General features: G+C 39.3%; 1 protein-coding gene across 1 annotated transcript in view; it reads left to right on the plus strand.

Annotated features, from left to right (window-relative positions):
- The window catches only part of LOC133498354 (uncharacterized), a 39,645-nt gene that overhangs the window by 7,253 nt on the left and 8,093 nt on the right, over positions 1-24,299 (plus strand). Inside the window, exons 3-13 of the mRNA XM_061815103.1 lie at positions 5,814-5,972; positions 6,416-8,976; positions 13,294-13,739; positions 13,864-14,261; positions 14,602-15,324; positions 20,414-20,461; positions 21,435-21,553; positions 22,105-22,339; positions 23,374-23,513; positions 23,594-23,720; positions 23,822-23,857. Coding sequence (XP_061671087.1) covers positions 5,814-5,972; positions 6,416-8,976; positions 13,294-13,739; positions 13,864-14,261; positions 14,602-15,324; positions 20,414-20,461; positions 21,435-21,553; positions 22,105-22,339; positions 23,374-23,513; positions 23,594-23,720; positions 23,822-23,857 — 4,992 coding nt within the window. The remainder of the gene's footprint in view (positions 1-5,813; positions 5,973-6,415; positions 8,977-13,293; positions 13,740-13,863; positions 14,262-14,601; positions 15,325-20,413; positions 20,462-21,434; positions 21,554-22,104; positions 22,340-23,373; positions 23,514-23,593; positions 23,721-23,821; positions 23,858-24,299) is intronic.

Genomic DNA, 24,299 nt, shown 5'->3' on the forward strand with positions numbered 1-24,299 from the left:
TCTTTCATCAGAATTCCACGTCCTCCAAGCGCATCTGAGGACCATTTTGTTTATAACATTAACTTTTCACGCGACTGACTAGTATTGCTTGTGGGACATGACGACAAGAGGGGCGGGTCAAGCCAGGGGTTAAGACAATGCGGCTATCTGATTGGCTATTATTGTATGAGTGATTGACAGGTCGGAAAGGTCCATTGTGCCATAAAAGCTCCTGTCTAAATGTACTTATTGAATGATTATTTAGTTACTGTTGACGACTTGTTGGGGGTATTGCAATCCGTTCTAACTAATAGTGGTGTTAAATTAGCTAACATGGACATGTCCCCTTGTGTATCTTTTTTTTTACGTGTGAAATGATTACAAACATTCCACCTTTTTTCCAATTTATTTCTACTTGCATTCGTGCTTCCGTCCCCTGATGCATTAATCCGTGCAAAGCTTGCTTTCCCGTTATTTTTTTCTTTTGAGTGACTGAGTTATTCTAATTCTGCTCTACATTTAACTCATTGACTATAATGTGTAATGAGTGACACTTCTTGAACTCAAAAGACAAAGTGAACACGTAAACCACCGTACGAACAGGAAGATAACTTCAAACTACTTGATGATTTGTAATCCTGTCAAGAGACAGGAACTTCTTGTTATGCAAAACATGTTCAGTCTACCATTTTAATAAGGCTGTTTTCAGTCAAACGATATAATTATATCATTTTAGTGTTGCTCCCTCATGATTTACACTGCAAGTTGAGGGCTGGTTGCCAAATTTTTGATCTGGTTTTAAACTTGCACCAGTGTGTGTACCTGCTAAAATTGTAGATTATTAGTCTTTGTAGATTCTTGCTTCAATGATTTATCCATCCATCCATTTTCTTTGCTGCTTATCCTCACGAGGGTCACGGGGAGTGCTGGAGCCTATCCCACCTGTCAACGGGCAGGAGGCGAGGTCCACCCTAAACTGGTTGGCAGCCAATCTGAGGGCACATAGAGACAAACAATCATGCTCACAATCACACCTTGAGGCAATTTAGAGTGTCCAGTTAATGTTGTTAATGTTTTCGGATATGGGAGGAAACTGAAATGCTTGGAGAAAACCCACGCAGGCACGGGGAGAACATGAAAACTCCACACAGGCAATTGAACCTGGGTCCTCAAAACTGTGAGGCCAATGCTTTTACTGGCTTCAATGAGTTATTTGAAAGAAAAAAATAAATCTGTTATGGCCCCGTCACACCATGACGTTCTGGTCAACGTTCTCTGAACATTTCAATCGTTCTATTTTTCAGCGTTCTCAAATGAGGATGACACATCTGGCGTGTGTCTAACGCATGACTAACGTGTGTCTAGCGCACGAGAAGCGTGTAATAGCAACCAAATAAAATACCCCTAAAAACCATTAGCGTGTACTAACGTGTCACTGGCGCACGACGAGCGGTTTGTCAATGTTGGACGAGCGTGTTGAGCGTGTGACTAAACGGGTGAATAACGACAGAATAGCATTTTGCTGGCGTGTAATTTTTACAGTGGAACGAATGACGCTCAATGGACGCCAAAGGACATTCGTTTGACTTTAGTTAGACGCTGTGTGCGCAAGGGGATTGTTCAGTGGTCATTTACAGGTTGCCAGTGAGTCGTTCACTGCAAAGCAAACAATTAAGTAACAACCAAGTAAAGCTAGAGTTACGACTGACTAACGATAGCCAAACACGTGGAACGCTCGGCGGACCTTCGTAAAACGTTCCATGTACGTTCTGCAGCGTTTAAAATTAAACATTGATGAACGCTGGTCTCGGTGAGAACTTTTGTGCATGTTAAAAAAGCAATCATCCCAGCGATCATTGACGTTCACTAGCTTTCAAACAACGCTCTTCTGGCGCTATCCCGGCGACCATGGGCGACTACTAATGTTTCCTCAAACGCTATAGAACGCTGACCAGAGCATCATGGTGTGACGGGGCCATTATTAGGAACTCTTCCTATGCAGAGAAGTATTTCATTTCATGTTCTTCGAATTGATATTCAGCAAAAGATTCTCTCAATTAAGTCCTGAAATATTTTATATACATATTATATATATTTCATTACAGTTTTTAACTGAACTAAGCCAACTGATGTTTGTTCATCATCTTTTTTTTTTTTTTTAAATCTACAGCTGTATCTACTGTTAATGGGGCATTTGTATTTTTACACATACATGCTGCCTAATTGATGTTTGTTGAAAGTTGTTGCTGTAACTTTTGTCCTCTCCTGTCACAAGTCACCAACAGTGGGTGACTCATATTATTTACTTGGGACAGTTAACCCAAGATGTGCTTCCTATACACAATTGTGAACCCATCCATCTTTTGTCTGGGATTAGGTGTGGCAATGGCTCAGTAGTGAGCCAATTGAAAACTGACATCTGCATGCATAGCAGCAGCAAGGACCACTAAATTACCAGTATGTTCAGTACCATAGTATTAAAAAATAGTAAAGTATTATATTTGGAAGGTTGCAAATACAATATGCAATTTTTGAATTTTTTTTCAGTAATTGTTTCTTTGTACATTTTGAAATCATGGTTTAACTTGAAGGTAAATGGAACTGTGGACGTGCTCAAGACTCTTACAACTTACTGTTTGTGCTAACACAAACCCACAAAACCTGTCTGTGTTTTACAAGCATGTCTTGGGGAAAAAAACACTTTGCCTGATCTGTTTTTGTGGACATACCGTGAGAGGTGAATAGCTTGGTCCACCTGTTAAAGTTATGGAAGCCATTTTGTTGAGCCAAACACCCCACCCCCCAACCCCTGCTCCCTCAATTCTGATCAGCACTGATTATGTGATAGTTTCTATGATCTACAAAGTCGACAAATCATTGGAATGAGTCAATGGAAAATGCCATTTGGTTTGGCGCCCGACATGCATGACTCATCAGTCCTAGAATGCACTGCACAATTGCAGGTGCTTTTAAAGATGTAATGTTGTGCATTAGTGATACATATTGCAAATTAAAACACATTACTGTGTCTAAATGCTAATATAAATTGCGCTGTCACAAATGCAATGCAATCGCTTGGTTTGCTTTTGAAATAACATTTTAATGTACTCCCAAGTGAACTGAAATTTACTTTGGGAAAAAATTATTTTGCAAGAAATCTATCATGATTTATTCTATTCAAAATTAGTTTCAATTAGAAAAGCCTTCCAAAAGTTTAATTTTTAGTTTAGAGACTAGATTTGTACCTTCCCATGAAGTAGGTGGTTACGGTTGTAATGGTATCATGGCTTATAAACATCCATCCATACATCCATCCATTTTCTTAGCTGCTTATCCTCACAAGGGTCGCAGGAGTGGTTAAGCCTATCCTAGCTGTCAATGGGCAGGAGACAGGGTACACCCTGTACTGGTTGCCAGCCAATCCAGGGCTCCCCGTATTTACAATCACTTCGGGGCAATTTAGAGTGCCCAATTAATGTTGCATGTTTTTGGGATGTGGGAGGAAACCGGAGTCCCCGAAGAAAACCCACACAGGCACAGGAGAACATGCAAAATCCACACAGGCGAAGCTGTGATTGAACCCTTGATCTCAGAAATGTGAGGCCAACACTTTACAGCTGAGCCACCATGCCGCCAATTTATAGACATGACCTTTCCAAATAAAATAAACATTTGGGGAAAAAAACACTAACGTTAATCATTTGTCCTCGTGTTGTAGCTATTCATTCCATTAAAAAACACTATATTTCGACCGGACCTGTAGATTACAGACTCTACCCCAAAAAATGTTACTGTACTTATCTAAATGCAAAACTTTATAATCTCCCAAACATTTTTGATAAACTCGCACTTGACTTTGCAAAACACAACTTTATTTGACCTTAATTTTAAAATGCTGTTGAAATTAATCATGTTATTGCACATTTTTCCACTTTACACCATGTTACAGTAACTAGAGCTCTCACGTGCCACCTGTGAAATAAATTGTCACATTTGTTTTATTCAAAAAGACATCATACCGGAGAGTGAACACACTGAGTCTGCCATTATCTCCAGTAGAGGGTGCAATTGCTCTACCGAGCTATCATGCTTGATAAATGAGGGTACCGTATTAAACTGGGCCAATATGCAAACTTGACACTTGAGCTGCATAATCTATTAGTCATGTGTTTGTTTATTCCTTGACAATTGTGAACCTGTTCCTATAAGTCATTGTTATATTTCACAAACAAGAGCCGCAAACAGTAATATGAAATTGCATTCCAACACATCACTAATACAAATAGAGATCTTTTTTTTTTCTTTTTCAATTAAACATTTATGTAATCTAAAAAGATGAGATGTGTCATCAAGATGTGTTGAAGTGGTCTGGGCCTGATAACTGAAAACCTTGGAGCTGTTGTCTGTGACCAGCATTTTCATATCTCAACTTAAAGTGCCCTTTGAATATTCCTTTTGCTTCACATTTTACTTTTTCAGCCATCAGTGAAGGAAGAATTTCAGTTGCCACGCCCGCTGGCGATTGTTCTGACTGGATGGGCTCAATTTTGTCATCGGGTCTCAGTAAAACACCTACAAATAGTCAACAGTCTTTTATCAGTCTTAGCTCATCAAGTTTGCATTCATGTGGACCTGTCAGTATGTTGTGTACGTAATATGTGGTATTTTCCCCAGATTCTCTTGTTAGCTTTTTTGACAAATCTACAGTTTATCTGTTTCAATGTAAATATTCATCAAAATGTCTCTCCACAGTGAGACTTGCATTTATAGACTTGCAGTGTTGCCTTGTGCCACTTCCCTACCTGAAAATGACACTTTGTTTGTGAGTAATTAAAAGTAAAAGAGAAATTAACTGGAACAAGTGTGGCTGAGTAAGGACATGAAGGCCACGTTGTCATTTTACCTTCATTTATCATTTCAGGGTCAGTCCAATGGTCCCAGTAGGCTGAGAAAGTGTAGCTTTAAAAAAAAAAAAAAAAAATCTTTAAAACTATGTTTATAATTATGTATATATTTTTAAATATTACCAACTCTGTACTTTAATGAACTGGTACTGGTTTTAGCAGATCATGTTCTTTATCTTTGTTTAGGGTGGAGCAGTTGTAATTCTTGGAATGAAGACAGGGTGTCAGCTTCTTGTATTATGTAAAGTCTATTGGGAACCCGAAGCTGTGGTTGAATATATTTGTTTAGGTTTGAAAGACGTCTTGTTTTGAAGTTTTTCAATTAACGCTCTGACAAGGGCTTCAAACAAAAAGCGCATATACGTTTGGCATTTGCTTACTTAGACATGTAAATAAACTGAAAAATGAAGTGAAAAATAAGGTAACATCGGCCAAGGAAAGTGTCTATTATTTTAATTTTGGGAAGTTCTTAAAATGCCCTTCGATGATCATATGTTGTTTTTCAATAAAGTAGTCACTCATGTGAGGTTCAGTTTGAGAACTGCATCAGTATTGTAACAGTTATCTTACTGAGGTACACACGAGTGTCAAAATGCATCTTTCTGTGGATGATAATTCAGATAAACCAGTTGTGAAATGCTGTCTTAGCTAGTTTATATGTTTATTTTAGAAATGGACAGTACGAATACACAACTATTGCACACCCTTCTTTCAAGTGATGTGATCATCTTCATTCGTCCTTTTGTTCTACCTGTACCAAGGTAACAATCCGATTGGAAATAAACAAAAAACACACAAGATCAGGGGACAAGCATTGATGTGTATCTCTTATATCTATCTATATCCATCTGTCTTTTTTTTTTCTTTTTTTTACAAACCTTGCTAAAATTTGCCATTTATGTTTTATGACTGTCTGCTTCTCCTCCCCAGGCCCAAAAATTGAGTCACTCTGAGACAGACCTCCAGAAGACCAACAAATTTGCTACATTTTCCTTTGGTCTGCTTAAAAAGAAGAAAAAGAAGAAGGAAGACAATCTGTCAAGAAGCACATTTGGTCTCCATAGATCTGACATTGAAGAGCAGGAGGAGGTAAAATCAGTTTTGAAGCATCGAGTTCCTCAAAACATTAAATCTGTATTCATGTAGTAATTGATTGAAGGGAATTTGAATATTTCCCCAGTTATGTTTGGAACAGTTCCGTTTTTAGAAGAGGAAGCCAAACTAATTGCATTATCTGCATCAATTATTCAATAGACCAGCAGGATTCGCTCACAATTAGAATGGATTACAATTCAAACTGATTGCATCTTGAATTGAGTTATGAAATATTAAATTATTTAAACGTTCATTTTGATTGCAAGATGTCCCTTAGTAATATATTGCAAATGATTTAGTGGATCCCCGGGATTTCAGAAACCCGTAGCCAGTGGACCTTTTGGTACCAATTAGCCCCCCCAAAAAAAAACATTGTACTAACGAAATACAGATATTATTACAGTTGGTCACTAGATTATTTATTCATCTTTTCATAGAAACATGGAGGCTTCAGAAAGATTGTGGATGACCAGGACAGCAGAAATGCAAAACTCAGCATGTCTCAGCCAGCGCTCGTCACCAGTGATAACTTTGACATCCCTTCCCCTCCCTCTATACATTCAAAACTGTTGCAGTCATACTTCGCACTCTCACAACAAACCCCTGTCAACCATAGCACCAAACCGGGACCTCAGGAACATCTAACAAGTGGCTCAGACCTTCTTTTGCACCATGCAGTTCAGAACTCACCAAGTGCAAGCATTCCTGATTTGCAGCAATACGATACAGTTCAATCAGAGGAGAAAGAAAGCATTCCTATGGGTAAAAACCAATCCAAAAGCAATCCCACATCAATCCATACATCTGTGTGGATGACTTCTGCTTCTTCCGCTGCAGAGACCGCCTCTCAGCCAAGCCAGCTCCCTTTGCTGGTGGATGCTTCAGATCAACTTTCAGATGAAGCAGTTGATCGGAACTTAGCCGTGACATGCATTAAGGGTCCTGATGATCTCCAGCCGTCTAACACCGATGGCGACATCTTGATCAGAGAGCCCACCAATTTGCTGCTGTCCCATCATGAAATCAATGTCTTAGACACACTTGATAGTCGATCTCTAAATGGTGAACCCTCCTTAACTTATGATGACGCTAATGCTACGTTGCTTCCCGAGCCAGTTCCCAACACAGAACAAGAGATTGAATTTCTTCACACTGAACAATCCCTACCTGAAACTGCAGAGTATGTTCCCCCAACTTTGTCTATTAGCAATCAACAGATAGAGCCTCCTGTCAATCAAGATGTAATTTATGGTGCTTTGTATGAGTCGTTATTTCCCCAGAGTTTCACCTCTGAAATTCTGTCTTCACGTCCAACAAGTTGTGCTGACGTTTCCCCTGAAACAAGAAACCAAAAAAACAAATCAGAACCTTTCATAGTTTCATATTTTCAGAATGAAACAGATATTTACTCCAGTCAAATAACTTCAGGTTTCACTATTAGAAATGATTCTTTCAGTACTCATAGTGACCTGCCCTCCCACCAGAGGTTTTACTCTGACAATAGTCCTCCTGCTTCTGAGGCGCAAATAAATTCTGAGATTCCCGACAGCTATCTACCTTCCTCTTCTCATTCCTCTACCTATTCTTATTCTGAACAACCTGTCGAGAGTGCTTATTCGATCCACATTAATAGAGGCAACAGCCCCGGTCTTTATGAACAGACACTCTCTTCAGTCCCTGTGGCTTCAAATTCTGCCCCTGCTGTTTCGGACTATGTAACATCCCTAGGGGTGGACACTCAGGTTACAGACTCCAAACAGAGGGTGATCCTAGTAAAAGAGGTTATTGCTGAAGAGAAAAACATTGATTCTGGACATTACTCTTCTAACCTGCATACAATGACTACAGACATACACCTGAAGCCTAAAATGGATGCAGCAGATAAAGAGTTTGTTTGTTCTCCTCCTCCCGGACTCACACAGCCTTTTTCCATGCCATGCAGTCCAGTGCATCTGAGCCTAGGATCAGATGATGGGAGCACTGCGGACATCTATTTCAGCGCAGAGGAGGACAACATGGATAGTTTGGATGAGCAGACACGCATTATGGACAAGATAGAAGAAGAAAGTTTGGTGTGTCCCTCCGAGGTCACTAACTTCCAGATGTTTTCGCCGGAAAAAGAGACAATCAATAAAATAGAACATTTTGAGCTTGTTAATACGGAGATTGAAGAAAGCAAAACAGCCAACAAGGAAATGGAAAACCATATTGATCTCCAAGATCATATAGAACAATTATTAAGAAGTCGGAGAGAAGAATTCCATGAGGTGGTAACTGGCAGAACAGAGTTTCTTAAAGATGAAGATGGAAGTATTGAGCAGATAGATTGTGTCAGCAAGGGACTGCCACAGGTAAAAGAGGAGTTTCTGGTCACACCGGTTCTGCAAGTGAAAACACCACTGGTATGCGAGTTTGCTGCACCCTCCACTTGCAGGCAGGGGGAGGGGCCTGATGAAACCTGGATTAATGTCAATGAAACAGCAGGGCACCTAAATGAAGAGAATCAGCTCTTAAATCATGGATTATATAATCTGCAAAACGGCGATGTGCAAGGTCCCAAACTGTTGCTTCCAAACTCCACAACACTGGAAGATGAAGACCTGAGCACACATGAAGTTAGAGAGGAGGAGGAGAAAATTTTCCCGATTACAGACGCAACAGCTGAAGAGAGCCCGGAACATGCATATACAAAAATCTTAACTACAAAATGTGCCAGCACAGAGAGCTCTGGTGTAACCGATGTGGTCACGTGCCTCGTAAAGGACGGCGCTGAGCTGCAATCAAATTCCACAATAATTGAACACCATTGGCTTCCACAGCAGACTGAGTGGGTGGATACAATTACTCAGAGCGCAGGAAACGGCACACAGCGTGAGCAGGTGGCAGATGAGCTGCCAGACCTCCAAGCAGACAGACACCATCCTCGTAACGACGCCACAGAGGAACTCTCTTGGAAACAGGAGCAGTTGCTAGAAGTCCATGATCCTCTCAAACAGTGGTAAGTGCCATAGAAAACCATTAACTTATTGTCATTACCGGTCAAGTCTGCAAAATATTTATAAATTGCCTTGGAATGCAGTAAATGGTCATCAAATTTGTGTCGATGGCAATTTCTTGTAAAACTGAATTTGTATAAATGTAGAATGTTTTGAAGTCTACAACCTGTTTCCTAAGGGGAAGTCTTCTTGCTGCAAAGATCCTGTGTCGCTGTAAACAGATATACTATAGTGTACATGTAGCGTCAAGACAACTAGCCATGTGTGGCCCATTTTCTCAGCTTACAGTGGAGTTACTTGATAAGGCCCAGAATGTGTCAGCATTTCCTGTCATAAAAGGAAAGGGTAAACTTTTCATGTGTGGAGTTTGAACACATTGTGCCCCAAGCATAATAGATAGGATCAGAATTTGCATTCAAATGTGCACATTTACTGGAGTATGGTGAGCACACTTGTTGCACAATATGGGTTGGTATTGATTTTTACATTTTATCTGTGCCAAGGACGACACGTTTCCGTTTCAATCGCAGACAGTTAACATGATTGCAAAGAAGCTGCTACCAACAGTTTTTATGTACATTGGCTGAGCAAGAACCTGGTAATTTGACTGTTAATTCTTAAGATTCTGGATGTTACTTTTTTTCACTTTTGCTCACATTGAGATTTTTTGATGCCTCTTAATTTTGCGATGAATGATGGAAGGTGACATATGAAGGTTGACTTGATTTTAATGACGTTTGAACTATATTATGGTTTTTGCTTTATGCTTTCTGGAATGCAGTGCACAGCATTTATATGCATATATCCAGTATGCACCAATTGCTATGCTGTTTTCAAAAATATAAAGGACCACGTTTGATGCTTCACACGCACATGCACGCACACACATAGATTTGTAAACATAACATCACTGATCTGATTGCCGTGGCTGCTTCACTCCAGTGTGTTTTACTTGTGAAGTAAAAATGTGTCTAAAGTCACAAAACCAATTGTATCTTTTTGGGAATATTGCAAGCAAAAGTAGTATATTAGTTTTGCATGCATGTCTTGGTAGTTTATTTTTGTCTTAGACCGGTACAGTCACAGTTTGGTGTATGTAGTGTTAACAGTTGAAAATGGACATGTATCTTTCCTTTTTTTTTTTTTTAGATTAAGATTGAAATAAGTACAGTATGTCAGAAAGCTACTTTGGTGGAATATCTCTACACAACTATGACTCATTCTGCATCTATGCATATTGTTGCATGTTTACCATCATACAAACATGAAGAGGTGGCAAAAGTACTCAAAAAGTACAGAAGTTCAGGTTAAAAAAATGCAAATTAAACGTTAGACATACGGACTCAACTCCTTCACTCATTCTTTTGTTATTGTGACTTCCGGTTTGTCCTGTCAGGTGAGGAAAAAGAAAGTACACACTTTGAAATGTACTGAAGTGAAAACATAAAAAAATGTTTAATACCTGTTTAAATAATTTTGTATGACAGCAAAAAATCCTGCCTAAGAAAATAGTTTCATTCTTTTATTGACTTGCACAGTGTTCATGCTGAGAAAAAAAAAAAAAAAAGCATAACTCAGTAGACAGCCTTGCAGCAAGATCATTTCTGACCGGTCACTGAATTTAACTAACAGGTCAAGTACCAGGGCAGCACTGACTGCCGGAGGAAAATTCCTTGTGTATTTTTACACACTTGGCCATTAAAGCTGATTCTGATTTAGATTTTGAAGTAAATATTGATAACTAAAAAAAACTACAATTTACTTGTATGTCTGTTTTTCCAAATTAGACCGAATTTGCATACGTCATAAAACGTTTTTATTCTTGGAGCTGACACTGTCCAGCAATCATCGAATTCATGGAATCTGTTGTCATTGATAAATGATCCCGGTTCATGTTCTGTCACGTCTCAGCTTTCCCTGTTTTTCCTCTGCCCCTATAAATCCTCGAAATCCCAATACACTAATCAATCATTCAAAAGGTCAGTCGTGGTTGACTTAAGCACTCTTCAGTTTTTTTGATTTTGTTTTTTTTGGTGGGCGATCTCATCCAAGGTCGCTAAAGAAGAAAAAAAAATGTTGGGAGTCACTAAGGAATAGAAAGTACTAAAGGAATTAAAGAGTGAATTAAGTATTTGTACTTTACCTCCCACCACTGCATAGTACAGGGGTAAGTTGCATCTGTATTACAGTTTAGTGCCACCTGATGTCAGCAAATACTTGTCTTTGCACTCGAGTGAATTCATAGATTGACAAGTAGCAGAAATAAATGATGGTTAAGATGGTCAGAAGTTGGAAAAAAAAACCCACCTGAAATGTAAAATTGTGAAACACTTATGTATATTTAAATGAAGAATGAGATCTGCTGCCCCAGCTAACACACGACACAGGTTTCATCTGTAGTGGAGTCCAGATGTTAAAATGAGGACTTTTACTAACACACATAAGTATTTGGCATTTGGTGTAATGATCCTTCAATCCAATTTGAGTCCACTCCAGATAGGACGAGTGGTGTGGTGAACCCTGCACAGATCACAGGGAACATATTATGGACAAACAACCATTCACACCTTCAATATGTGCAATTCACCCATTCTTTGCGAATGTGGGAGGAAAATAGAGTACTGAACGCTGCAAAGAGAGGTTATAAATGAAATGGTAACCCAGACCCTTGCTAACTACGTATCATTGCTGCCTACATATAAACACAATTTAACAAATTATTCCTTCAAAAGATACTAAATCTCTTTTTTCCTTACTCTTCAAAGAAAAATGTTCTTAGTATTGCTAGTATTCTTAGTAAGATGAGTGCCAGGAAATATTGGCTGGCTTAAATTCTTTTACTTTTTACCTAGTCTTTACAAGTCACCTTAATATGGAATTTTGGAATGTTGTCCCTGACATTTTTAAAGATATTATGTATCAGCAATGGATTTGTTTCTTGTCTTTAGGCACGTGTGGTAGATATTTCTTTAAGTCCAGACTTCACCCTCTGTTCTTTATCCCAACACAACGTTGTGTACCAGCCTACTTTTGTCATGAGTGGAATGATAACTTCTCAGAGAATTCCTTCCCGTGTGTCAAGCCACACCCTTACCCGACAAAAGCCATCTTGGTGAAATCTTCAAACTGGTTTTGGTTTGTTCTCTTGATGAGTTAGTGGTTTGAATTTGCATGAAGGGTTATCATCTTGATGTGATAAGTAGCCCATCTATGGCTTCTCTTCAGCCTCTCCCGGCACTAATAATTTAGAACACCTCCATGACCTAATGCCCAATCTGTGTGAAAAATTTAAATAAAAAAAAAACACAAGTGGCAGCATGTTGATTTTCCTTGCTTCAGTTTATACTGGTTCATGACTGAATTACATCACATACAGAAGTCTTCCTATTAATTTGCCACACTTGTAAATTTTTGATGAAATGCTTGTATTGGATTGCATTACATTTTGCAGTTATACGTAATGCTGTGGCCAAGAAGAGAGAGTGCTAATATAGTCAAGTAAGAAAAAGAAAAAAAAAAAAAAGCACACAATAAACGATACTTAGACCATTGCTTAAAGGGGATATTTATAAATAATAAAAGTAATAAATGAACATAGCAAAAAAAGTAAACTAAGATGTGAGACGAAAATAATTGGGTTACATTGTAGGATGAGTGTATAGAGTTAGTTCTGAGATTAGAATTAATAGTTTACTATGCTGTTAGACAGCAAAAGAACCCCATCATGTTAAAGATAATGCAAAAAAAAATAGATTGATATTCTTAAAACCCGTTGTGCTGTCTCTGTCGCTGTGTGGATGTCATAGTTATAGGACTAAGGGAAGGTTTAAGACCACCGCCATTTGTTTGATCATACCCTCGATGATGCAGTACGTGAGGTCGTTTAGTGCATTCGAGATGAACACGTCTAATAACCGTCTGGCTGAGCTTTAAAAGGAGTGACAATCAAATGTTTACTAAAGCACTATATGTTTGAACGCCAGTTCACAGAACTGTGAGGCAGATGTGCTCACCTGTCATTGTACTCGTTCTTTAAAAGTTCTTCCACAACCTGTTCCTGAAAACAAAACAATGGACAACATTTCATTGCTTCTTCAAAGTTTTTGACTGCGGAACTCCTTCAAACTGTATGACATGCCAAATATGTTGACAAGCCTTTTCAAAACGTCCAGCTAACATTTCAGCTCACTCATACCCATGAAAGTGCACGCATTTGTTTGTAACACGAACTATTCATGAGGAACATTTATTGTAGGAGATACTATAAATACATTAATCAAATTAATTTTTCACTTTTTTTTTTCCATTGTTTCTTCCAGGTCTCCAACAGCAGCTTCTGAAGCTTTTAATGCAAACCATCCCAAGATAGACGCTGACCAAGTCTCAGATGTCAAAATGAATTCAGGCTTTAGCAGCCTGAGCACCACCCTCTCCATGAAAAATTCACCTCCAAATAAACTGGATGAATCAAGATACCGATTCCGTAAAGTATCCCTGGTGCATCCGACTGACAGTGCGACCAAACAGGACACTGTGGATTTCAGCGGGATGGAGTCAAATGGAACGACTCTTGGCACAGAATATAGCTGGACAAATTCATTCGATGGTGCATCTAGATTTGTGCCAAAAGAGGAGCCGATATTTTCTGATAGTCAGAGTTACAGACTGTTTGACACGTCCACTAGCACCTACTCCACCTCTTTTCTCCCCGAGGCCACCTCATACAGCTATAACACCACAAGCGAGCTGGGAAGATCGCCAACAGGTTAGTTGGGAGGAGCTTTTTTGGGAGGTGTCTGCTGCACCTGCAGCTGAAAGAGAGGGCTGGTGGGAGGGAGAGGCAGAGAGAATTAAGTCATGCTGGCACTCATAACCGCCCTCTGTTTCAGACGACACGGACACATCCTGTTTCACTGGCGTATTCAAGGCCACGCTCGTGGAGCTCGACGACCCAGCGGCTCCCGCTTCCTCGCCCCCGGCCTCCCCTGACCTAGACGGCAACCAATTCGAGATGGACAACCTGAAGGATACCCTGAAGAACATGGGGCCCTCTTTAAGGCCGAGAAGCCTAGGTGTACGCGGGCTGCCCCCGGCTCCCGTCTCCGCCTTGCCCCCTATTGTTGAAGACGCCCCCAGCTCCATCACATCTGGCGTCATGAGTCCTACAAGTAGGATGGAGGCGAGCACTGCTGAGACTCAAAATGGAGTTTACACACTACCTGCTGATCTGGGCCTGAAGAGAAACATCGTCAGAGACACCCGCTCGCCCATGGAGTTAATGAAGAAGGTATTACATTTTTATATTGGGTGTAAGGACTATTGTATGTTATTCACCTCAGTTTATTTCATTATCATATCTAGAGCTTACACATAATAATGCACTGTTAAAATTTCTTTGGAAACTAACAGTTTTCCTAATTCATTTGTTGATAATTTACAAATCTTTTATTTCCATCCCTTTATTTATAAACAAGACATAATTTCAAACAGTGCAGAAAATGTACAAGCATAAACGGATTACGATTCAGTTCAGTTGGTTGTAACGAGACAGATTATAAAGTTGATTATTGATTGATTGTCAATGAGTTGTTTATTATTGTTCCATTTATTTTTTTACCAATTACCAGCAGGAACAGCCTGGAGCAAGAGACATGCCCCTGAGGGCATCTGCGACCAACAGGATTCTCATGAGGAAATCCTCTGATTCTTCAGAGGAGCACAAATCGCTCAATGGAAACGGAGCACAGCAGTCACCCACAAACTCCCGTCTGGAAAACAGTGTCATCTTTGGAAGTTACAGGGGCTCCTCCTTGGATCAAACGCAGGAAAACAGCAAGTTACATCGCTCGGTGTTCCGCACCGGTTCGCTACCAGATTTCGGCTCTTCCAATATTCTAAAGGAGCACAGCGAAGTCACCACCACGACAGACTCATCATCTCGCTTTGAACGTTTATCTTTTCTCTTGAACTCTTCGCCCTCCTCGTCAAGCTTCTCAACAGGATCTGATGACCTCAGTACTCGCAAGAGTCTTCCCCCCCTGCAAAGCATCACCTCGTCGGCCTCCAGTAGCAGCCCCTCTCGCCTTCTCAGCCCCACCGGTTCTTTGGAGAATCACCGTCTGTTCCCTACCACAGAGTCCTCCTACTCGAAGTTTGGCCAGACAGTGAGCCAGGGGATTGGCACAAGTACACTTAGTACCCCTGTTCTGCAGAGGAGCTTCAGTCATGATGCAATTTCACCAGGAGGCCAACAGAATTTGCTGATCAACAACAACCTGCTCAAAGGGTCTCAAGTCCATAAAACTGAACCAGAGAGGAATGTAAAATACAGAGCCTTTCCTGATGCATACGTGAGTATTACAATCTATTCACAGTTACCCATTCCTGTTTGGTTGAGACGCTAACTCACTGACCTCGTTGCATGATTTGTAATTTACAGTAGATGGAAAATGTAAAGACATTGAATCCCGAGACAAAGGCTAAATAGTGGTTGTTTCCGGACCACGTCAAAAGAATGTACACTGACAGGCAGTAACATTTTGTTATTGTGTCATCAACACAGTACATTTTGATCAGGTCTGTGCTGCATACCTCATCCTTTGCAAAAATAACAATAGGTTGACTTTAGAGCAGTCGAGCAAGGTGACGTCTTCTGTGGATTGTGAGTGCAAACACTTACCCACCTAAGTCGCACTCCAACATGTACCATTCAGCCACATAATAAAGTCCCAATTCCAATTATGCTGAATGCGTTATTAAATATATTATATATATTAAATAACTACTGTTGTGCATCTAAGATAATGTTATGGCAAGTAGATTTTCTATTTCATGCAGTGGAGTGAAAAAAATATTGTTGAACATGACAAGAGGAAAGAAAAGGCGTGTGCATAAAAACTTGTTTTCACGAGTTATTGCATGCAAGTTGTTAGGCATCTTCCTCAAATGTTTTTTCTCTCTCTCTCTCTCTCTCTCTTTCTCTCTCTCTCTCTCTGTCTCTCTCTCTCTTTCTCTCACACACACACACATTTTCTCTTAGCTTGCACTCTTCATGGAGCCAGTCAAATATTAAATCATCTTACATTGTGAATGCAAATAGTGATTGTGAGAAACCCCTGGGCACGGGTTGGAAGACTATTCTAAAGTGGCAAAACCAGATTCTTTGATCAGACTTTTAATATTTCATTTGTGCCAAAGGAGTGCCAGATTCTGCTCGGTCTGTCGGTCTTACTAGGGACAGTGTACAGCTGTCACTGGTAGTTTTAGAACAATGTTTGCACAAGTTGCGCAAACAACATCTGCATCTGAAGAGTGGCTGCAGTTTATTGTGGGATAATTGTTGCATTATGAAGCTCCAAAGATAAAATGGAAGAAACATAAGTTTGGGCCTATCTGCAGAATACAAAACATTAAGAAATGAAAGAAATATTTCACAGCTAAGGTACTAGAGGACAGAGGTGTGAAAGGAAGGGAGAGTGTCCCATCTGTTGCAAAAACACAAAGTATTTTAATGGCTTTCATTAACTTGGAAGATGATTAGTGGCAACCACCCACAGACAAATGTGTTTGATCAAGTTTGTTGAGCTATTTAGTGACATACTTCAAAGGCATGACAGCAATGCTGTGTGTGGGTGTCATTCGTGTATTCAAATATTTAGATTCAGGGAAAAAAACAAACACATTATGAAGTCATGTTATACTCTGTACATAAACTGTTTGGACAAACATCCAAGAAAACCGCCAACCTGTACCGTTCAATTCAGAACACAATAGTGGGATTTGAACATATGAACCCCAATTTGGCCTGCCTTTTGATTGTTGCAGGCCAACTTCCCACTTAATGAAAACAAAATCAACGTAACGTCTTCTTTACCTGACACATTATTTGCAAGCAGATTTAGTTTTTGCACATATCATGTTCTACCTATTCTTAGATCCACAGTCTAGCTCCACCTTTTAACTACAGCACTGGTTTGTAATTTGAACATAATAGAATTTATTATTCCAGGGGCAGCCCGCACAATTTATTATTAAAGGATTAAAAAAAATAGTTTGTTTGACCAGTTTTCTCTGAATGTTGAATCAAGATTTCCTTTTCATACCTTTTTTTTTAAACTTCCATTACAAAGTTAGATAAATTAATTTGTGAGATTTAGTTCCACTTCAAATCTTTAAAGTTTATATTTGTGTGAACAGTTTGGGTAAGGCTCTGTTCCTGTTCCAGCGCCAAGTCTCTCAAAGCATGTCCGGCTGAATTTGGTGTGGAATAACTTAACTGGCTCAAAGAGATTTGATTTCCCTTTTGGATGAACTCAAATGAACATTGTCACCAAGCCCTGGAGTTGTAAGCAATACCTTTGTATGCTCCTGTATAGTAGGAATAAACAAGGATGTGATTTATAGCTTACTCCTCCTCCTTTGTGTACTGAGGAAAAGTGGGGCACACTGGGAAAGCGGGAAGCGCAAAGTACGTATACGTGTTGTGTCATGACTGATATTGCAGCTTGTCAAAGCTTTTCGAAGATTACGTTCCACAAACGTCTTCATGCATTTAAACCATCAGTGACACAGCTGACATGAAGGCACACGGCTTTTTTTTTTTTCTTCCTGTCTGCAATGTTTTCCTCACACCCATTTCAGCTATCTGTGCCGATGACAATGAGGCCACACCTCACCTTTTGTGTTTGTTTGACTCTCTATAATATTTGATAAAGTTGACTAGACGTCTGACAAAAGGGATCACTTGTTTGCATTTCACATGTACAGTTAATAAATGTTAACATCTAGTTATGCTGCCATTGCACATTCTGCTTACACATGAGTTGTTTTATTTATTTATTTTTTTTACTTGCCCAGAAGGAAATTTCTCAGTTTTTCATGGAAACATACTGTAGCTTGCATATGGGCAAAAGGTTGCATTACACAACTACACTGTACAGCTGTATTACAATAACATTCAAGAGGCAAGCGGATTTTGGAAGGATTTTTTGTACTATTATTATTGAAGGAATATATATCCATCCATCCATCCATTTTCTTAGCCACTTATCCTCACAAGGCTCACTGAACTGCTGTAGCCTATCCCAGCAGTCAATGGGCAGGAGGCGAGGTACACCCTGAACTGATCGCCAGCCAATCGCAGGGCACATAGAGACAAACAGCGGCATGGTGGCTCAGCTGGAAAGCGTTGGCCTCACAATTCTGAGGTTCATTCCTGGACCTGCCTGTTTTCTCCAAACATGCAAAATTAATTGGACACTCTAAATTGCTCCCAGGTGTGATTGTGAGTGCGGCTGTTTGTCTCTATGTGCCCTGGGATTGGCTGGCAACAAGTTCAGGGTGTACCCCTCCTCCTGCCCGTTGACAGCTGGGATTGGCTCCAGCACTCCCCGCAACCCTTGTGAGGATAAGCGGCTAAGAAAATGGATGGATCTCTCTCTCTTATTTATATATATATATATATATATTCAAAATGAGAGCGGTTTTATTCATGAAAAGTATATTTAATATGTCTGCTGGCCACTGGGAACAGGAAGACTTTGCATAAATATATACAAATTGGAGCAACTGGTCAGAGCTTTGTCCTCACAGTTCTGAGATCCGGGGTTCAAATCCCAGCCCCCGCCTGTGTGGAGTTTGCATGTTCTTCCTGTGCCTGCGCGAGTTATCTCCTCCTAAAACATGCGGAAATTGGAGACTCTAAATTGCCAATTGGTGTGATTGTGATAGCGAATGTTTGTCTCCATGTGCCCTGCGATTGGCTGAAACCCAATTCAGGGTGTACCCTGGATCTTGCCCAATGACAGCTGGGATAGGCTCCAGCACTCCCGTGACCTTCATGAGGATAAGTGGCTCAGAAAATGGATGGGGAGAAAAAAAACATTGATCACACAGTTACATGATGCTGTTTATGAACATTTAATCCAATTATTCTTTTGCCCACCCACCAGGAGTGGGAGCCCACAGAACACTGGTGGCACACGTGCAACACTTTGATTTATCACAGCTGTAATTTCAACAATGCCAGGCATCTCAAAGACAGTAAAGCACTTTTGAACTTTTCAATTTGTTTTTTATTTTATGAATGCGTCAAATGTTCCATTTGTCCTTATGTAGGTCAAGCAATATTTACAAGTAATAATACTATATTCTCTATTTTGTATTATTTCATTTGTTTTGTATGCGTTGTCCATAATGATTCGCACGTGCCTCACAGTTTTGAGGTTAGCGATTCAAAGTTTGCTATGGTTTTCTCTCCTTGTACTCTGAATTCGTTCCACATTCAAAAAAATATGCGTGTAATGTTAATTAAAGACTCTAAATTGTCTTTAGGTGTGAGTGTAACTGGTTATTTGTGACTTGCAAACTAGTCCAGGGTGTACCCCGCCTTGAGCCCAAATTCAGCTGTGATAGGCTTCAGCTCACCCGTGACCCAAATGAGGATAAGCAGCATTGAAAAGGGAAGAATTTGTTTTCATATATGCAGCAAGAAAGCCACTTTTATTATCTTGGTTGAATTATTTATTGGGGATTGATACCTGTTGCCCAATAGTTATGGCATATCATATACATTACATCATATTCCACAATAGGGAAACTAAATAATGATGTTTAATGCTTGATACACTGTCAGTCAAATGTGACAGAGAGAGATAATTCTGTCAGATAAAAATTCAAGTTAAGCAACATATTCACTGGGTTTCTGCATAATTCAAATCAAGCGGTGTTTCCTGTTGAACTCATACAAAATAAGTTGAGTGATACCTGCGAAAATGCACATTACTATTAGTGTTAACAAGCAACCACGTTAGATGGATCCAAACATTCCACGGACGTATAAGGGACAGCATGTCAATAATGAAATGTGCAAATGTACAGTGACTTCATTCATTCATTGTGGTTTCAGTGTGTTACCATTGAACATTGACTCATTATCAGTTGGCATGACACTGAGACATCAGGTTAAACAGGTACAGGTTAATGAATACTTGTCTCTCAAAAAGATATGATCGCAGAGGGGGAAAAAATGCACTTTTAAAGCAGATAGCTTTGAAGTATTTCCAATAGGGTGATACCTCCTTTCTTTCACTACACATAAATAACAGCAAAGCCAAAACACAAGTGTAGCACATAGCCCTGCATTAAATTGGGCCTGGGTATACTAGTGTAATGGACTCTACATGGGTGTCAGAGCGTCTGCATATGGTACGGAATGCTCCTGCATGTCTTTTAACTTGTACATTTAAATTTGAGCACATTTCCCCCATCTTGGTCTCCTTGCGCAGCCTGTTGGAGCACTTCAGGATTCATTGTAAAATTTTTTTATTTGCTTTTAAATCATAAAACGTTCTTGCCCCACCCTACCTTTCTGAACTTCGTCACCCTTAAAATTACCATGTTTAAATGTGTTTTAAGAAGCACGTGTGTTTTTGTCCATAGCTCACGAAAGAGAAGGAACATGGAAAGCTCAACCCTCGCCCCGGAAAGGTGAGTCCCTTCACATTCTGTGACGAAATCTGCTTTCACTAACATTTTGAAATTGAGCTGCAACCATTTATTGCCATCACTCTAAAAAAGTTTCTACCGTGAATCGAAACTTCTGTGTATTTTGTTCTCCTGTGGGTATTTGGCTCAGGCAAAGAAGAAGCAAGGAGTCAGGGACTAAGTGGGAGAAAATGTGGGAGAAATGTGATGTGATGAAGATTTTTAATCCATATCACTACAGTAGTTTTAATTTGTGGGGCCCAATGAGGCAAGGTATTATATAGTTATGCAGTAGATATAAGCTTTTCTTTAAAAAGTATTTAGTCTACTTCAAAGTATCCTGGAACTTATTTTTTTCCAAAATAACTTATCTCAGCAGCAGCAGCATTGCCTCTGCAAAGTCTAATCAAATTTAAAATCAGAACAATCCTCGTTTTAAAACATCACTTTAGTGTATACTTTGATGGCTTATTTTATTTGATTTACAAAAGGAAAGTATGGGAACATTTATTTTTACTGGGACATTGGTTCTATTTTGGACATTTTAAGGAATTCTTACAATTATCCACAGCATTGTTTTATAATTGAACAAAAATAAAAAAAACAATACCAACTCAGTCATAGATTTAGGTTGGATAAGGGAAAAGTTGGGTATTCCACGTTTTAATAGCTACACAGCAAAATCCTACCGAGAAATGAAATTATTTCTAGTAAAAAGTAATCATATTACACTTAAAATAAGCACTATCACGCAAAAACTTTTGTTTTTAGACAATAACTTTTTTTTTTTTACTTGCAAGTTGAAAAAAAATCTTCCTCCACTGGCACTTGAAACAAATTATTTTGTGATGTTTGTGATTTTAAGTGTAGCCATATTTGTTTTGACAAATTTCATCCTCTGAACACAAAAGTAGAAAAACTGTGATTGTACTTGGCTTTTTTATTTATTTATTTATTTATTTATTTATTTGTGCAGATGTACATTTTTGACCGGCCCGGGATGTGCGGCCAGCGGATCGAGCTCCGCAGTGACGTAGTTGACGCCACGTCTTGGGAGCTGCAGGAGACTATCTCCATCCGGGTGGTCAGAGGAGGGTATGTCGAAGATGTGGACTACCCAGTCATTGTCTCCAGCATTCTTTTCCTTTCCAATGGCTGCGAATAAGCGATGCAAACAAACTGATTTGTAGGCCAACAAATTAATCTTCAAAATAAGACCAAACGACGCTTTGAAATAGAATTACTTCTTAACATGATACGTGTAAAGAAATACCACTGAGGTATATATCTAGTTTTACCTCTTTTCCTCATGCCATGTCATTTTTTCTGTTAAAATGGACATCGGCAAAGGCAATTTTGAGTTATGTAGTTATTTTTCTCTAAATAAACCCTTATTTCTGGGTGTGCTCAAATTGTGGTAGAATAGGGTTTGTTTTTTTTTTTTTTTGCACTTTGCTGGCGACATCCACATGCCTTAAATAGTTAACACACCCACATGAAAACTAGAAACAGACACTGGTAGTGCATAACGTTTGCGAAGATTGTTCACACAGATAAACTAAAGTAACCTCTGAAGGTCTATTCTGCTCGATCAAGTAGGGTCCAGAATTCACAGATGAAGCTGACAGGCACCCCCTCCTCTTTAGATGGGTGCTCTATGAGAAGCGCAACTTTAAAGGAGAGAAGATTGCCCTTGATGAGGGAGATATCGAGCTCACCTGCCCTTTTCAGCAAACAGAGGAGGAGGGGGAGCACCAGGTTAACGGACAGAAAGTCACCGAAGAGCAGAAAGACGAACAGAATGAAGAAACAAATGAGGAACAAAGCAAAACCAAACCAGCCAGGAGGTTCATCATTGGTTCTGTTCGAAGAGCAGTGAGGGTAAGAGGAAGAGACATGTGGCCCTTTCTGTTTTGTGTTGATGAATAGTTGAACTGATAATATATTCTGTCATCATTGACAGATTGATGACTGCAAATGACCATTCCTTTATTAAAAAAAAATATATACATTCATGAGATAAAATAGTGACCCAATGCATGGAGCATGAAGTCACAATGATGTTTTATTGTGGAACTTTTCAGTGAGGGTCATTACTACATTTATTGATAACATGTCAATACTTGATATATTGATTCAAAGAAGCAACAACAACAAAAAAAAAACTATTTTCCATATTGGTATGTAGAATTAAACCAAAAAAAGCACTCAACTATGTTAGTTAATTTTTCTTTACTTTTAGTCACAATTGTAAGTTTATTTTGGGATTCTAATTTACAATGAACTTGTTAAACCTTAATATGCAATACATTGCTCTATTCCAGTTGCACATATTTAATATGAAATTAATGTTCTTGATATTATATATGCTCCCTGTCCTCTTCCTCCTTCGCCACATCTTACTCTGCCTCTGTCCCTGTTAATTGTAAAGTTTCATTCAATACTACATTGTCAGAGTTCAAAATGTGTTTCAGTGGGTCAGAATATGTTTGCAAGTTGGGTCTAACTGGGTAAAAAGTGCTTAATGTTCTAACAAAAGGGTGACAAGTTCATTAAATGGGTTCTAGGTAATGAGCATTTCATTCATACAAACAGGTTTTAGCAAATGAGAAATAGTGGAGTAATCGTGTGTAGAATGTGTCTTTGGGTGCGAATGTGTAGGAAGTACTGACCTCTAGTGGTGAAGAGTTCTCCATGGGTCAACTGAGGAACTGAAAGTGGCATTTCGTGAACTGAAATAATGGAGGGGGGTGAAATTATAGCAGGCACATTATCTTTGTAATTAAGACTATTGATTTGCACCCAAAATACCAAATCCTTTACAGTGAGGAGTTTCTGTTTTTTTTTGTTTTGAGGAAGAGGTTAATGCTGCATGTGATTGACTTAATCTCATCTTTTTATCTCTCACTCCGCAGGACTACAGTGTCCCTGAAATCAGTCTCTTCCCAGAGGAGAATGCTGAGGGCAAGAAGGTCATCTTCAGAGATACATCAGATGACGCTAGAATTTTTGGATTCCCCATCAAGGCTAACTCCATCATCATTAAAGCTGGGCTGTGAGTATTGGCAACGGGCCGAAGGCAAGTAATGCGTCGGCACGGTGATGAGTTTAGCTTCGTGTTTGATTTTTGCACAGGTGGCTCGTATTTGAAAAGCCGTTCTTCGAGGGCATACCACGCGTGTTGGAGGTTGGGGGATATTCAAATCCAGAATCCTGGACTGCAGAACAGCCATATGTGGGATCGCTGCATCCACTCAAAGTAGTAAGTGAAACATACAGTACATATATAATTGAATATATTTGAAAAAAGTATGGTGATTTATGTTCTGTACTAATTATGATTCTATTTTTTTTTCCCACAAGGGGGAACCAAGAGTGGAAAATATAAGTGAACCAAAGGTAACAGAGCACTCACACAGCAACTACTGCATCCATTATGAATTTCTAGGGATCAGTACTATTATGACTATAAACGATATATAATACAGGTATATGTAACCTATAACATAGGTTGCAGACCAACAAAATTAGCATTAGCACTTTCTGTAGGAAATATGCTCCATATTTTTGTTTTGTTTAGATTAGGAATTGAATATGCATTGTAACCAGTTGTTTTCTATTTTTAGAAGTAGAAGCTATACAATGAAATATGAGTTTATGAGGTCTACAAATATGCTGATCAAACACCAGTATATTTCACCTTGGCATATTAATAAAAAGTCTTTCACATCTATGGAATTTCTCTTTAAACTCTCAAAGTTAAATGAGAAATGGCATAAAAAAGGACGCTTAGAAAAGAAAGAAAAGAAGGTCAAATCCACCAGCAACACGAATAAAAGCC

This window comes from Syngnathoides biaculeatus, chromosome 1, assembly GCF_019802595.1.
Source record: "Syngnathoides biaculeatus isolate LvHL_M chromosome 1, ASM1980259v1, whole genome shotgun sequence".
Lineage (NCBI taxonomy): Eukaryota > Metazoa > Chordata > Actinopteri > Syngnathiformes > Syngnathidae > Syngnathoides > Syngnathoides biaculeatus.